This window comes from Molossus molossus, unplaced genomic scaffold (assembly GCF_014108415.1).
Source record: "Molossus molossus isolate mMolMol1 unplaced genomic scaffold, mMolMol1.p scaffold_m16_p_13, whole genome shotgun sequence".
In the NCBI taxonomy this organism is placed as follows: domain Eukaryota; kingdom Metazoa; phylum Chordata; class Mammalia; order Chiroptera; family Molossidae; genus Molossus; species Molossus molossus.
Window position 1 is genome coordinate 12,599,404 of NW_023425348.1, and position 14,136 is coordinate 12,613,539.

The 14,136-nt window shown below is 60.9% G+C and overlaps 3 protein-coding genes across 3 annotated transcripts; 1 reads left to right on the top strand and 2 right to left on the bottom strand.

Moving 5' to 3' along the window:
* The first annotated feature begins 1,750 nt into the window (after positions 1-1,750).
* Positions 1,751-4,297, top strand: RNF26 (ring finger protein 26). Its single transcript, XM_036258738.1, has one exon. It carries the CDS (start codon positions 2,122-2,124, stop codon positions 3,421-3,423), a length of 1,302 nt encoding a protein of 433 aa, XP_036114631.1. The 5' UTR covers positions 1,751-2,121; the 3' UTR covers positions 3,424-4,297.
* Positions 4,298-5,816: 1,519 nt separating this feature from the next.
* On the bottom strand, positions 5,817-7,504 carry C1QTNF5 (C1q and TNF related 5). The gene is made up of 2 exons (XM_036260102.1): positions 7,047-7,504; positions 5,817-6,672 (listed from the first exon to the last, which is right to left on the bottom strand). Exons 1-2 carry the CDS (start codon positions 7,258-7,260, stop codon positions 6,155-6,157), a joined length of 732 nt encoding a protein of 243 aa, XP_036115995.1. The 5' UTR covers positions 7,261-7,504; the 3' UTR covers positions 5,817-6,154.
* Positions 7,505-7,663: 159 nt separating this feature from the next.
* On the bottom strand, positions 7,664-12,821 carry LOC118627795 (membrane frizzled-related protein). Its single transcript, XM_036258253.1, has 13 exons — positions 12,759-12,821; positions 12,540-12,639; positions 12,320-12,433; positions 12,042-12,203; positions 11,708-11,921; positions 11,192-11,322; positions 10,947-11,072; positions 10,648-10,724; positions 10,122-10,270; positions 9,583-9,713; positions 9,313-9,444; positions 8,711-8,838; positions 7,664-8,624 (listed from the first exon to the last, which is right to left on the bottom strand). The coding sequence occupies exons 1-13, from the start codon at positions 12,819-12,821 to the stop codon at positions 8,400-8,402; spliced, it is 1,752 nt and encodes a 583-aa protein (XP_036114146.1). The 3' UTR covers positions 7,664-8,399.
* Positions 12,822-14,136: the final 1,315 nt, after the last annotated feature.

Below are 14,136 nucleotides of genomic sequence, written 5' to 3' on the forward strand. Positions count from 1 at the left end.
CTTGGCTGCAGTTTGTCCCCGACCCTGTACCTTTCACATCGATGTTTCTCTCTCTTCCTCTCTCTCCTTCCCACTCTATCTGAGTAAAAAATGGAAAAATATCCTCGGGTGAGGATATATATATATATATATATATATATATTTACTATTACTTTTAAAATTTATTTTTCAATTACAGTTTGCATTCAATATTATTTTGTAATAGTTTCAGGTGAACAGCGTAGTGGCTAGACAATCAGATACTTTACGAAGTGTTCCCCACAGTATTTCCAGTGCCACCTGGCGCTGCACAGTTATTACAGTGTTACTGACTGTGTTTCCTGTGCAGCACTTTATATCCCTGTGCCCATTTTATAACAACAGATTAGTACTTCTAATCCCTTCACTCTCCCCACGTCCAGCCCCCCAACCCAACTCTCCTCTGGCACCCATCAGTCTGTTCATTGTATCTATAAGTCTATTTCTATTTTGTTTGTTCATTTATTTTGTTTTTTAAAATTCCATTTATAAGTGAAATGATACAGCATTTTGTCCTTCCCTATCTGGCTTATGTCTTAGCATAAGACCCTCTAGGTTCATCGATACTGTTGCGAATGGTAAGATTTCATTCTTATTTATGGCAGAGTGATATTCATTGTATGTATGTACCAATGCTTTTTTTTTTTAAAATCCTCATCTGAGGACATTTTTCCATTTTTTGTTCAGATAGAGTGGGAGGGAGAGAGAGAGAAACATCAACATGAAAGGGACACATCGAGTGGTTGCCACCCACACGACCCAACCAGGGCCGGGGACAAACTGCAACCGAGGTACGTGCCCTTAGCAGGAACTGAACCGGGTCTTTCTGGACCAAAGGCTGACGCTCTAACCGCTGACCCAAACTGGCCAGGGCATACCAATGCATTTTTACCCACTCATCTCTCTCTTTTCTTTTAAAAATATGTTTTCATTGAATTTTTAGAGAGAGAGGAAGGGGCAGAGAAATAGAAACATGTGTGAGAAACATCCATGGGCTGCCTCCTGCACGCCCCTACTGGGGATGGAGGCCACAACCCAGACACGTGCCCTGACCCAGAACCCAACCGGGACCTCTCAGTCCATGGGACATGCTCAGTCCACTGAGCCACACCAGCCAGGCAAAGAGTACGGCACATCTTAAACATTTTTGTACCCAGTACATTATTAGGAAGGAGCTCAATAAATGAGAGAATAATTGAATATATAGAGGAGGCAGCGTCTGAAAAGGCTGCGGGACGGTGTAATCCCGGAGTCCAGCTCGGAGGCAGTGACCGCCAAGCCTCACCCAGGAGGACCTCACTCTTATCCAGCCCGGTGCCAAGTCCCATTCCTTCCGGGGACGGGGCTAGAGGAACATCCCGCCTCTATCTGTCAACTGACCAATCACCGCCTCAGGAGGGCAGAGGTTTCCATGTGTCCCCGCCCCCCGTGGGAAAGCAAACACGTTCGGGCTCCGTTCAAACGGGCCAATGAGAGCTCGACGTCCCTGGGGTTGCGCTTCGCCCATTGGCGGGAGTTGTCGCCCTCCCTTTCGTCAGGGCTCTGGCCCCGCCCCCTCGCACGCAAGATGGCGGCGCGCAGCCGACTGGAGGCCGCTCCTGCCGTGCGCCGAGGTTGACGCCGCTTCCCGCTCCCTCTTCGGGCGCAGGGCGCCGCGAGCCGGGGCCGGGGGCCGGGCGGGGACAGGGCACCTGCGTGGCAGGACCGCGAGCCCGCGCCCAGCCTGCGCCGCCCCACCCGGCCCCAGCCCGATCCAACCGTCTGGTCTCCGGGCTCGGACTCTGCCTGGCCGGGGTGCACGCCACCAGGTCTCCAGACCGAGGGCTCCCCTCCAGCCGGGCTCCCCTCCACCTTGGAGATGTGCGGCCTCTCTCCTCCCAAACAGCCCGCCTTCAAAGCTGGGACCCCCGGACGGGCACCTGGATCCCGGTTCCACTGAGACCCACTCACCTGTAACCCGCTTTCTCAGACTCTCGTTCTCGTCCTTGGTGGGAGACGTCTCACTTCGCTCAGATTGACCCCTGCCCCCCAACATTGGCAGCCTTCCCACCCCCCTCAACGGGGAGCCAGACGTTTTTGGGGACTAACTTCCATAGGTCCGTCATGGAGGCGGTGTACCTGGTGGTGAACGGCGTGGGCCTGGTGCTGGACGGGCTGACCTTAGTGTTGGACCTCAACTTCCTGCTGGTGTCCTCCTTCCTGGCCTTCCTGGCCTGGCTGCTGGCCTTCATCTACAACCTGCCACACACTGTACTGACGAGCCTTCTGCACTTGGGCCGCGGAGTCCTACTGTCATTGCTGGCCTTGATGGAAGCCGTGATCCGGCTCACTTCTGGGGGCTTTCAGGCCTTGGGTACCTCCCTGTACAGCTGCTACTCTGGCCTGGAGAGCCTAAAGCTCCTGGGGCACCTGGCCTCCCATGGGGCATTGAGGAGCCGGGAGATACTGCACCGCGGCGTCCTCAATGTGATCTCCAGTGGCCACGCTTTGCTGCGCCAGGCCTGTGACATCTGTGCCATTGCCATGAGCTTGGTGGCCTACGTGATCAACAGCCTGGTCAACATCTGCCTCATTGGCACTCAGAACCTCTTCTCCCTGTTGCTGGCCCTGTGGGATGCAGTGATGGGGCCACTGTGGAGGATGACGGATGTCATGGCCGCCTTCCTAGCCCACATTTCCAGCAGTGCTGTGGCCATGGCCATCCTTCTCTGGACCCCCTGCCAACTAGCAATGGAGCTCCTGGCCTCGGCGGCCCGCCTCTCGGCCAGCTTTGTGCTGGTCAATCTCACTGGCCTGCTGCTGCTGGCTTGTGTGCTGGCAGTGACAGTGACCGTGTTGCAGCCGGACCTCACCATGAGGCTGGCCACCCGGGCACTCAGTCAGCTTCATGCCCGGCCATCCTACCGCAGGCTGCGAGAGGATGTCGTGCGGCTGTCTCGCCTCGCACTGGGCTCGGAGTCTTGGCAACGCGTCTGGAGCCGCAGCCTGCAGCTGGCAAGCTGGCCAAACCGGGAAGGGGCACCTGGGGCTCCCCAGGGTGGCCCTAGAAGAGTCGCCTCAGCCAGGACCTCTCAACAGGACACTCATCCTGAAGCAGGGCCCAGATCAGAGACAGAAGAGGAGGAAGTCGGAATGGCCAGAGTGACAGCCACCTGGGGCAGGGAGAGGCTCAACGAGGAGGAGCCTATAGCTGGGCAAGACCCATGGAAGTTGCTGAAGGAGCAAGAGGAGCGGAAGAAGTGTGTCATCTGCCAGGACCAGAGCAAGACAGTGCTGCTGCTGCCCTGTCGGCACCTGTGCCTGTGCCAGGCCTGCACCGAAATCCTGATGCGCCATCCCGTCTACCACCGCAACTGCCCACTCTGCCGCCGGGGCATTCTGCAGACCCTCAATGTCTACCTCTGAACAGTCCCTCCCTCCCTGCCCCTCCTGCAGCTCCACACTCCACACGGCCACCTGTGCGATGACAGCATTAACAGCTGATCTCCGGGTCCTGGCCTGAATCCCCTTTTGTCATCATGGCTGTCACGCCTCCAGGCCATACGTCCAGGACATTGAGATGGGATACCCTGGAAGACTGGCCTGGGTGGGGGCAGGATAACAGCGCCTCTGTACTCGCGGGTCCCTGCAGGGCTGAGGGTGGTGTGTCACTATGCCAGGCCCTGAGACGGTTTGCTGTGGACTCCCCTCCAGCTTGCCAGGGCCCACCCAGATGCTGGCCTCTGGGGGCTCCCCACCTCTGCTTGTGGGTTTTCTGTTGGGGATTTGCAGGTCCTCTCCCTGCTCCCTCCCCAGCTACAACCACAATACATCAGTGTTATTTGGGTATTTTGGCAACTCGAGGGCCCTTGGAATGATCTTGAACCTTTGCTTTCAGCCAGAGCTCCTGTGCCTGGTAGGTTTAGGGGGGTAGTATCTGTCAGATGCTCTTAGAGCTACCACTTTGCCTGTCACGATCTTATGAGGCTCTCTCTCAACCTGACCCAACAGCTGGGGTCAGGGGTTTCTCTCTTGGGTGGCGGTATCTGCACTTGGATTTGGGACCATGAACCCTGGTACCCCAGCTCTACTGGGAACCTCAGAAGAGATAACCAGATTTCTATTTATATCCCTTTTATTCCCCACATCACAGAGAAAAATGGCATTCCCCTCTGTTTGTCTCTCCCTGGCACTGGGGAGGGCACACATTTCACTAGGGTCCAAACAGTAGGGGCCAGGGCCTAGGGGCATGCAGTTACTCCCTGAGGGTCTGGCCCACTTTCCAGCAAATAAAGTTTTGTTGACAGCCCTGAGCCTCTGTGTGCATCCTTGTGAGGGTGGCAGCTGGTCAGGGTAACTGATACCGCAGCAGGGCCCTTCAGTCCCGCTGGTCACAGGTGTGGTCTGGGGCACCTGGTGGGGGAAGAGAGAAGACGGTGGGAGCACGGTGCCTTGAAGAGAGGCAGTGCCAGGCGTGGCCGGATTGGCTTCATCCACTCCAGTTTGTGCCCTCACATGAACCGCTTGGAAAGCCCTCCCTGTCTTCTGTCTGCCAGCAAGCCCTTGGAGAGAAGTGTGAACTCTCTCATCCAGCTTTTCCTCTGGTGCCACTGTTCCCAGGAGGGAACTTGGGGCTCCCGCTGGCTGTTGTCTACTCCAATCCCTGGAGGAGCTGGTGCCTGTCTGTGTGTTTTGGCATCGGGTGGTGCTCTGATGGGACCTCCTGCTGTAGAGCAGGGAGGTGAGCCCAGTACTGCTGAGGCGTCTCCAGCTCACTTAGCCCAGTCCCCACGGTTACATTTGCCCTCATGTGACCAGCAAGAGAGGGGCACATTCCCCCATAATTGCTAAATCTAGGAGCATAATGCCAGGGGCAGTCTTCTGGAAGTGAGGGGACAGGGAAAGGGGTAGGCCACTTCCTTGGGGGGAGAGGCTGAGCTGGTGTGGGCCTTGTTTGTTAGTTACTGGGTTGGGGCGTGGGGCTGGAGCTGGCTTCCGAAGGTCAGAGGAGGGGAGCCTTGGAGGGCTCAGACTTGGTGGCGCAGGCCACCCCAGCTATGTCCAGCACAGCGCGGGGGCGGGGGTGGGGCTGGGGAGGGTGGGGAGTTCATGGACAACTCCACCTTGGAGTTGGGAGGCCCGAAGGAGGGCTTTCTTCCCTTCCCCCAGCCCTGGAGAGGGAGTTGAGCAAGGAGAGCCTAGGCTCCTAACGTTGTTTAATGTGAGGTAAACATTTTATGAGAGAAGATAAACTTCCTGAACTGGAAGAGAGGGCCCTTTCCCTCCACCCCATCTAGAATTCCGCGGCCAACCTCCCTACCCTTTCTCCCCACCACCAGCTACCCAGGGTCACAGCTGCATTCCAGAGCTGGGGCGCCCTCTGGTGGTCGTCTCAGAAACGACTTATCTGTAGACACCCTGGGACACGGCACGTCCCTGACACGGGGGAACCAGAAACTGCCTTCCAGTCATCCGGGGACAAGCAAGCAGCAGGGAATGGCGAGTGAAAACGCCGGGCTCCTTCTTTTGGGTTGATGAGAGCAGGGGTGTGCGTGGTAAAGGTGGCCCCCAGCCAGTTCATGTGACATCTCTGAGTTCGTGAAGGTGGCCAGAGCCCCACACCAGGAGGAACCCCCTCAGCTAGGTTCAGAACCCACACAGGGCCAGCTCGGGGGCAGCCCCTCAGTCGCTGGGCCTGCCTCCTGTATCTCCCGCCCCTTAGCTCATCCAGCCCAGAGCCCCCCTTTCCACCTCCTCTGCCCCCCGCCCCAGGGTATCCCCACCACTACAGAAGAGAGGCTGAGCCAGTGGGAGGGGGTTTTAGGTTTAATGAACAGTCTAAGAAAAGGGCCCAGGAGGAGAAGGGAAGAGGGAGGACTCAGAGAAGTAAGTAGAGGACCAGGAAGAGAGCACCCCACCTTAGGGTCCGGGGCCGGAGGACCCACACCTGCCGGCCCAGTGCTCTGCTTCGGCTTGGGCACAATCCAGCCAGTGCCCTGCGCTGCAGGCCCTGCCCACTCCTCCGGCAGCAGGACCGGCCCATCCCACCCCCTGGTCGTTCACAACAGTCCAGGGGGCCAGCCTTCCTGGGTGATGTGGCGGACAGTGCCACGCCCCTCCGAGGAGTGAGCGGGCAGAGGCTCACCCCCAGTGGGCATCAAGCGAAGACGGGGGAGCTGTGCCAGTCGGAGTAAACCAGGAATCCGGAGAAGGTGCTGTCCGTCTTGATGCTGGCGTAGATGCCGATGTAATCGCCCACACCGACCTGCACCCACACCTGGTCCTCGGGCTCCAGCCTCACCATGGCGCCCCCGGAGAGCGAGGCCGGCTTGGGCCACCCCCCAAAAAACTGGAAGAAAGAGGCTATGGACTCGCCGTTCTTGACCAGGTCGAACTGCAGGCTAGTCCGGTAGACGGTGGCGTGGACCGCGAAGTAGTAGACCCCGGGCACCTGGCAGGTGAACTTGCCGGTGGCGGCGTCGTAATGGCCCTGCTCGTTCAGCAGCACCCGGTCGAAGGGCAGGGGCGCGTCCAGCGGCGGGGGCACCCGGCTTTCGGAGCGCTTGGCGCTGAAGGCAGAGCGCGGAGGCACCGAGCAGTCCCCCGCCGGCCCGGCCGCCCCCGTGGGGCCTGCCTCCCCTCGCGGCCCGGGCTCCCCACGCGGCCCCGGCAGTCCTGCGGGGGTAAGGGGAGCAGTTCGCGTGAGTGTAGCGGCCGGCCCGCCGGAAGCGGGGGCGCGGATGGGAGCCTCCCCATTTTCCTAAGCGCCCCAGCGGCCACCTCCCCGGCTCGCCCCGCCCTGGCGCCGGGGACCCCCACCACGGCCCTGCGGAGCCGGGCAGATCTGACCAGCTGGGCAAATAGGGTCCCGAGAGTCCTGGTCCTGGGGGCTGAGTCACCGGCTCCTGTCCCCTCCCAGGGCAGAGCGGGAATGGGCGGGACCGGAGCGGCGCCCCCGCGGGGACTCCGAGCCCTGGGCCCCCGGCCCGAGCTGGAGCCGCAACTGGAGCCGGGCCGCGCCAGCTCCGACGTCCCCGCCGCCTCCTTACCCGGCCTCCCGCCCTCGCCTTTCTCTCCGGGCGCCCCGGGCGCGCCGTCGCGGCCGTCGCGGCCGTCGCGGCCAGGCAGGCCCTGGGTGCCGTGGTGGCCCGGAGTGCCTGGCAGGCCGGGGTGCCCCGGGCACAGGCTGGGGATCTTGTTGTCGTCCAGCGGGGGCGAGCCAGCCGCCAGGCCCAGGAGCAGCAGGGCGAGCAGCGGCCTCATGGCGCCGGCACGGGGCCCGGACGCCGGTCCTCTCGGAGTCTGTGGGCTGGGTAGGACAGGAGTCGGCCCCGAATTCTGGGACCTGCCTTGCTCTCCACCCCATCGCAGCCGAGTCGTCCCCACCCCACTGCCGTGTCCCTGGAGCTGAACGACCGCGGGGAGACGAAGAAACGGGGTGGCCCTGGACACGACACCCTGAGAGCGCAGCCAGAAAGAAGGGAGAAGCCGCTCCCCACCATCCCGCCCGCGCCCAGTCTTTCCCACAGTCCCCTCCCCCATCCCCATTCCCCCTCCACAGACTCACCCCCTTCCCGGCTCCTGGGGAGACTCCCTCTCTCTAGGGCCTCCTTCCCCGCCTTGCAACCCGGGCCCTCCCCACGACCCCCGCCCGCCTCTGCGCTGCCCTGCAGCCGGGCGCCTGCCCCCGGTCCCCTGGTCCGCCCGCTCCCTGCGCTCTGCCCTGCGCGCTCTGCTCCGCCCAGACTCCGAGAGGAAACCGAGAGCTCCCGCCGGGAAAGAGCAGGGAAGTAACTCGTGGTGTGCCAGGCAGTTGGCCAAGCTTTTGAGGGAGAAAGGAGGGGGAGAGAGACTGAGCCGGACACAGAGGCAGCCCGGGAGGACACTCAGAGCGCCTGCCGCTCCGAGGAGCTGGAAAGAGAGGGGCCAGTGGCCGAGGCTGAGGACAGACTCCAGTCCAGGAGAAACACAAGCCAAGACAGAGGGTGGGGACTGCTGGAGGCAGACAGACAGGCAGACACCGGATCTCCGGGCTTAGAACAGGGCCTGCTGCGTTACCTGCTCTCACTGAATAAAGCAAAACGTCAAAAAGCGGGTGACAGAGAAACCTGGAAGAGCAGATGGACAGGGGGAAGCAGAAGTCAGGAAACTGGGGCCAGAGGGAAGCAATGTAGGGTGTCACTGGCACAGCCTGGAGCCAGGCTGGTGGCCGCTGGGCTGGTACAGGGACAGGGGAGGAGCTGGGAGAATGCGAAGGTCTCAGCCTGACTGAGGACTTCCTTCCTTCCTCCAGAGAGGATGGGCAGAGTCCTGTGCTGGTCCCCCTTCTTTTGTCCCCTTGCTTGCCCACCCTGATAGGCAAAGCAGGATGGGCAGGCAGAGGGCAGGGGTCCACTTTAGCCTCAGGGCTGGGCACAAGCCTCCAGGCCAGCTGTCTCAGGCAGCCTGTGGCAGTTGAAGGGCCAGGGGATGCCCAGGAGGGCCAGGCCGGACTGGCACTGGCGCTCTGCCTCCTGGCAGACAGAGCGGCACGGGGGCAGGACACTGCCTAGTGGGGTGCATTGGGGCACCAGCAGCCCACAGAGGAGCCTCCGGAAATTCTGGTAGCAGGGCAGACTGGCCAGGCTCTGTGAAAGGAGACCAGCCCTCAGGCACCCGCCTCCCAGGCTCCCTCCCATCCCTGGGGGTCCCTCCTTGTCTCTGCCCAGAGTACCTTGTAGCCTCTGAGGACCTCCACCACCTCCTCTTGGGTGGCCATGCCAACCCAGATGTTCGGGAAGGCCGTGGTGTTGTAGCTTAGCCCGGTACACATCTCTACTTGGATGGGCTCACAGGCCGTCTCTGGAGGGGAGCAGGGGAGGGTCACTGTGGGGACCGCTCAGTGGCTGTGTCACCGGGCCACCTAATCACTCTACAGGGGTCAGAGGGGTTGTTGTGAGAATCTAAGGAGACAGAGTGGGAAGATGCATCACACAGGTGGAGGGTTCCGCTGCCCTCCAGAGTCTGCTGCAAGCACCCCTGGCCAGGCGGGGGCGCCGAGTGGGCGCTCTGGTCCCAGGGAGCATGGGGCCCCAGCAGGAGCCAGAGCGTCTAGAGGGTCTTCTTTGAGGTGGGCTGTGGAGAGGGGCTGCCTCTCTCCGGGACAAGGCTGCCCTGATGCCTGAAGCCTCCACCACTGAACGTGGGGGTGACACAGACTGTGAAGAGTCAGGACAGTGAACTGCCCTCGCCAGGGAGGGTACAGATGCCTTTTGAAGTGTGTTATGAACGGGCACCCAGTCTGCTCGGCCTGCCGGCCCTGCAGCAGGCTCTCACCTGGGGGTGGGAACAGGGGGACCCCGCACTTGTCATCGCCACTGTCTGCGCAGTCTGTCCATATGTCACACAGCCACCGCGAGCTCTCGCACCCTGCGCCCTGGCAGGAGGGCCCTCTGGGCCCACAGGGGTCTGCAGGCACAGGAGGAATGGTCGTGCCCCGGGGCAGGTCTGTCCCCACCGCCTTCACAGAGCCCGCCAGGGTCCGGAGCCCTTCCCTGCTCTGGAGGCACCTCTGCTGCCCACACCCCCTTGCCCAAGGGCACCCACTCTCTGTGGCATTGAGGGCCCGGTAGGTGGCTGAGAAGCCCGTGCTGCCGGCGCTGGGGTCTGTCCTGACGCGTATAGCCAGTTGGTGGTGCGAGGAGAGGACACGAGGGGGCAGTTCCTGTCCGCAGAACCTGCCCAAAGGAAAGAGCATTCCTGGGCATGGGGCTCGAGGCTGCGCGGCCTCCCTCAGGGCTGGGTGCTCCCGGCAATGCCAGAGGGCACGGGAGGCGTATCCCACCATGGAACCTGGGGTGTGTGAGGAAGACACACGCAGTCAGAGGACAGCGGGTTGACCAGCTGCTGGACCTGGAGCCCCTTTGGGACGGGAGAGTCCGTGAGGATGGGAATGAACCCGCAGGAGGGAGAGCGGGGAGCGCGAGGGCTGGGGGGCCGTGGAAGGAACGAGGGCTTGGAGGTGAGGGGACACGCCTCCTTCAGGGTGACAGTGACCGGACCTCTGGCTTGGAGTAGCCAAAGGAAACGAAGTGAGGGCGTGAGCTGGGCTGATCTGCGGGCTCCTCCCCTGGCTCTGCGGGTACCTGCCCAGGAGGCCAGGGGCCCCGGCGTTGCTGGCCTCATACACCTCCACGTAGTCCAGCTCACACCCGTCCTGGGCTCCCAGGCTGAAGTTGTGGAACTGCAGCTCCAGGCCGTGTCCGGCAGGGACCGAGATGCGCCAGGTGCAAAGCTAGGGGAGGGCGCAGGTGGCGTGATCCACACGTTCTTTCTGTCCCAATCTGGGCACCCCGGCCGAGTGTCAGAAGGCCCTCCTCCCCGTGGCAGGCTAGGCAGGGGGGGGGCGTGGGCACTGCCCGCTGGCTCTCATCATAGGTGCTTGTCCCGATAGGAGGGGCCTTCGAACTTGTCTGGTCTCAGAGATCAGCTCGGCCAGCGCGGGGCACCTGGCATGCCCTAGGCACCTCATGGTGCTCCCTTCCTGCCTGCTGGCTCTCTGACCTTCCCCAGTACCAGGCAGTGTCCACCATGCTGTGCCCAGTCACACTGACTCTGTTCTCAGGTGTGCCCAGGGGTGCCACACCACCGTCCCCTGGAGGGCTGGCTTGCCTGTGGGTGGGGGTACTCCTGCGGGTGGCTGGGAGCAGAGAAAGTGCCCTGGAGGCCAGTCAGGTTTCCCCCACATCCTGCAGAGAGGAGGAGGTCACGCGTGGCCGGTGCCTGTGCCTTTGCCCGGCACGGGCTCTAACAGCGAGGGCAGCTTTGGCCACGCCTGTGGGGGAGCAAGTTCTAGGCCAGAGGAATGACCAGGCAGGTTTGGGGCTGGGCCAGAGCGGGGTGCCCAGCCGGAACCTGGACCCCCTGCCTGGACAGCACCCCCCCCCGCCCCCGAGGCTGCGGGGCTGTACCCGGGGACGGGGCACTGCAGTTGTTCTCGTCACTGCCGTCGGTGCAGTCGGCAAAACCGTCGCACACGGAGTCCGGCAGCAGGCAGAGTAACTGGTCGCAGAGGAACTCGTCATGGGCACAGCTCCCTGGGGGCGCGGGGAGGCATCTGGATTCAGCAACACCAGAGGCTCCACCCATTTTGCCAGCGCTGGGCGTGGCCGGAGGAGAGGCAGTGGACCAAGGCCAGGCAGCCAGCGACACTCACCATGCCCGGGAGCCACAGCCTGGTACCAGGCATGGAAACCAAGTCCCTCCACACTGCTGTCAGAGACGAAGGCCACCCGGAGGTGGCTGGCATTGGTGTTGAGTGTGGGGGGAGGCACCCTCCCACATACTCTGCAAGAAGCCAGGTTAAGGGTGATAGAGGCTCAGAGCGCAGGGCCAGCCAGAACAGAGCCTGCCTGGGCCCCAAACTTGTGACGACATGGTCCAAGGCCCCCTTCATCTCTCAGGGAGCTCCGAATTTCCTGGCCCCTGGGTCTCCACCATTGAAGCATTTGTTTATGGGAGAGAAGATAGGGTCTCTGTTGTATGGATTCGGAAACTGTGCTTAGGAGGGGAAGTGACCTTCCCAAGGTCATACAGCTGCTAGCAGAGCTGGGCTTAGAGGTCGAGACTCTCAGTCCCTCCCCGTCCAGCCTTTTCCATGGTAGCCCCTGGCTGTCCCTCCAGGCGGTGATGCAGGACAGAGGTGGGACCTCCTGGGGGCAGAGGGACCCACCTGAGGAGGGGGCCTTCAGGCTTGGGGGAGATTTCCAAGCGATCAAAGAGACAGGAGGCCACACCCTCCATGTGGAGGGTTTCCACCTTGAGCTGTATTGCGTGGTCTGTGGACACCTGGATGAGCCACATGCAGTGGGCATTGGGTGGATAAGGGTCTGGGTAGTTGGGGCTGCTGAAGAAGCCCCTGGGTCCAAGAAGGAGGCCCCCACAGGCTGCAGACACAGAGGTGAGGGAATTCAGAGGTCAAAAGGAGGGAGGCCCTTTTTTCCCAAGGGGCCATTCTGGGCCCCCTCCCTTCAGGGCCCTGGGGAAGGTCCGCCCTTAGTACTCACTGGACTGGGGTGTGGCGCTTATGCCCGCCTCCTGCTGCCCTGCAGGGGTCCCAGTTGCCTGAGAGGGGGTGGTGGTTGTGGCTGGGGGGGTGCCAGTGGTGGTGAGGCCTCTAGTGGGCAGGGGATGATAGGAGGCTCCAAATGGGGGTGTAGCTTGCAACTCTGGGGGCAGGAAGATGGGGGAGCGGGGTTCAGAGGAGCTGAACCGGGGGAGACGGTAGCATAGCTCATGGAGTCTCACTTTAAAGCCTTCTCCCAAGCAGGCCCCGGGTACTCACGGGCCAGGATGAAGGTCACGAGCAGCCCCAGCAGCAGGAGCAGCAAGCTGGCCAGCAGGGTGGCGCACAGCCAGGAGAAATGGCAGTCGGGCTGCAGCCCTCGCGGACGCCAGCCTGAGGGGGGTGGGGTGGGCTGAGAGCCCCTCTCCTCAGGCCCCCTCACAGTGCCCGCAGCTCCTGGGCCCGCAGTCCTCCCCCAGGTGACCCCTGAGATGGTTACCGTGCCAGGGAGCGCGGGCGCTGCAGCGGGCATCCTGCTGGGCCGGTGGAGGGCAAGGGGGCCCTGATTCGGGCTCGAAAGCAGGATTGCAGAATTCAGTCTGAAAGGGAGAGGCTGGGAGGCTGGGGCGGGTGGCGGGAATGCCTGGCAGGTGCGTCCGCGGGGCTCTGCCAGCCCTGGCAGGAGCTGGCTTCGGAGGGTGGTTCTCCGGGGCCTCACCTTGCTCAGCTCTGTGGACTCCACACACAGGACGATGTCTGAGCAGAGCTCCCGGCTCTGCATGGCTCTCTGGAGGCCTTGCAAAGTCCAGACCCCCCGGGCACTCCCTGGCCCCAAAGTGCCTATCGAAGGGGTCGCCTGTGCTCCTGAGGGAGCGAGCTGCCAGGCTGGACCAGCTCTCTGGCCACAATGGGCAGACTGGCTCGGGCTCCTGGCTACTTCGGCTCCGTGTGGGGGAGGGGCGGCAGCCCGAAGGAATTTGCAAAGGCATGAACCAGTCTCTTAATCCAACTCAGCTGAGGATGCTGAGGTCCAGACCCTGGCACAGGGCAGCCGTCCTTAAAGGGACAGACAGTGGCTGAGAACATTCCACAGAAGAAACTAGGTGCACTGTGTGTGTGTGTGTGTGTGAGTGTGTGCATGTGTGAGTGTGTGGGTGTGTATGAGGGTTGTGTGTGTTGAGTGTGTGAGTGTGTATGTACGTGTGTGAGTATGTGTGTGTGTTGAGTGTGTGAGTGTATGTGTGTGTGCACATGTGTATGTGTGTGTGTATGAGTGTGAGTGTGTGTGAGTGTATGACTGTGTGTGTATGGGTGTGAGTGTGTATGTGTGTGTGTTGAGTGTGTGTGAGTGTGTGTGCACGCATGAGTGTGTGGGTGTGTGTATGTGTGTATGAGTGTTGTGTGTGTTGAGTGTGTAAGTGTATGTATGTGTGTGAGTGTATGAGTGTGAGTGTGTATGTGTGTGTTGAGTGTGTATGTGTGTGCGTGTGTTGAGTGTGTGTGTGCACGCATGAGTGTGTGGGTGTGTGTGAGTATGTGTGTATGAGTGTTGTGTGTGTTGAGTGTGTGAGTGTATGAGTGTGTGAGTGTGTGTGAGTGTGTGTGCACGCATGAGTGTGTGGGTGTGTGTGAGTATGTGTGTATGAGTGTTGTGTGTGTTGAGTGTGTAAGTGTATGTATGTGTGTGTGTATGAGTGTGAGTGTGTATGTGTGTGTTGAGTGTGTATGTGTGTGCGTGTGTTGAGTGTGTGTGTGCACGCATGAGTGTGTGGGTGTGTGTGAGTATGTGTGTATGAGTGTTGTGTGTGTAAGTGTGTGAGTGTATGAGTGTGTGAGTGTGTGTGAGTGTGTGTGCACGCATGAGTGTGTGGGTGTGTGTGAGTATGTGTGTATGAGTGTTGTGTGTGTTGAGTGTGTGAGTGTATGTGTGTGAGTGTGTATGTATGTGTTGAGTGTGTGAAAATGTATGTGTGTGTGCACATGTGTATGTGTGTTTGTATGAGTGTGAGTGTGTGTGAGTGTATGACTGTGTGAGTGTATGAGTGTGAGTGTGTATGTGTGTGTGTTGAGTGTGTGAGTGTGTGTGCACGCATGAG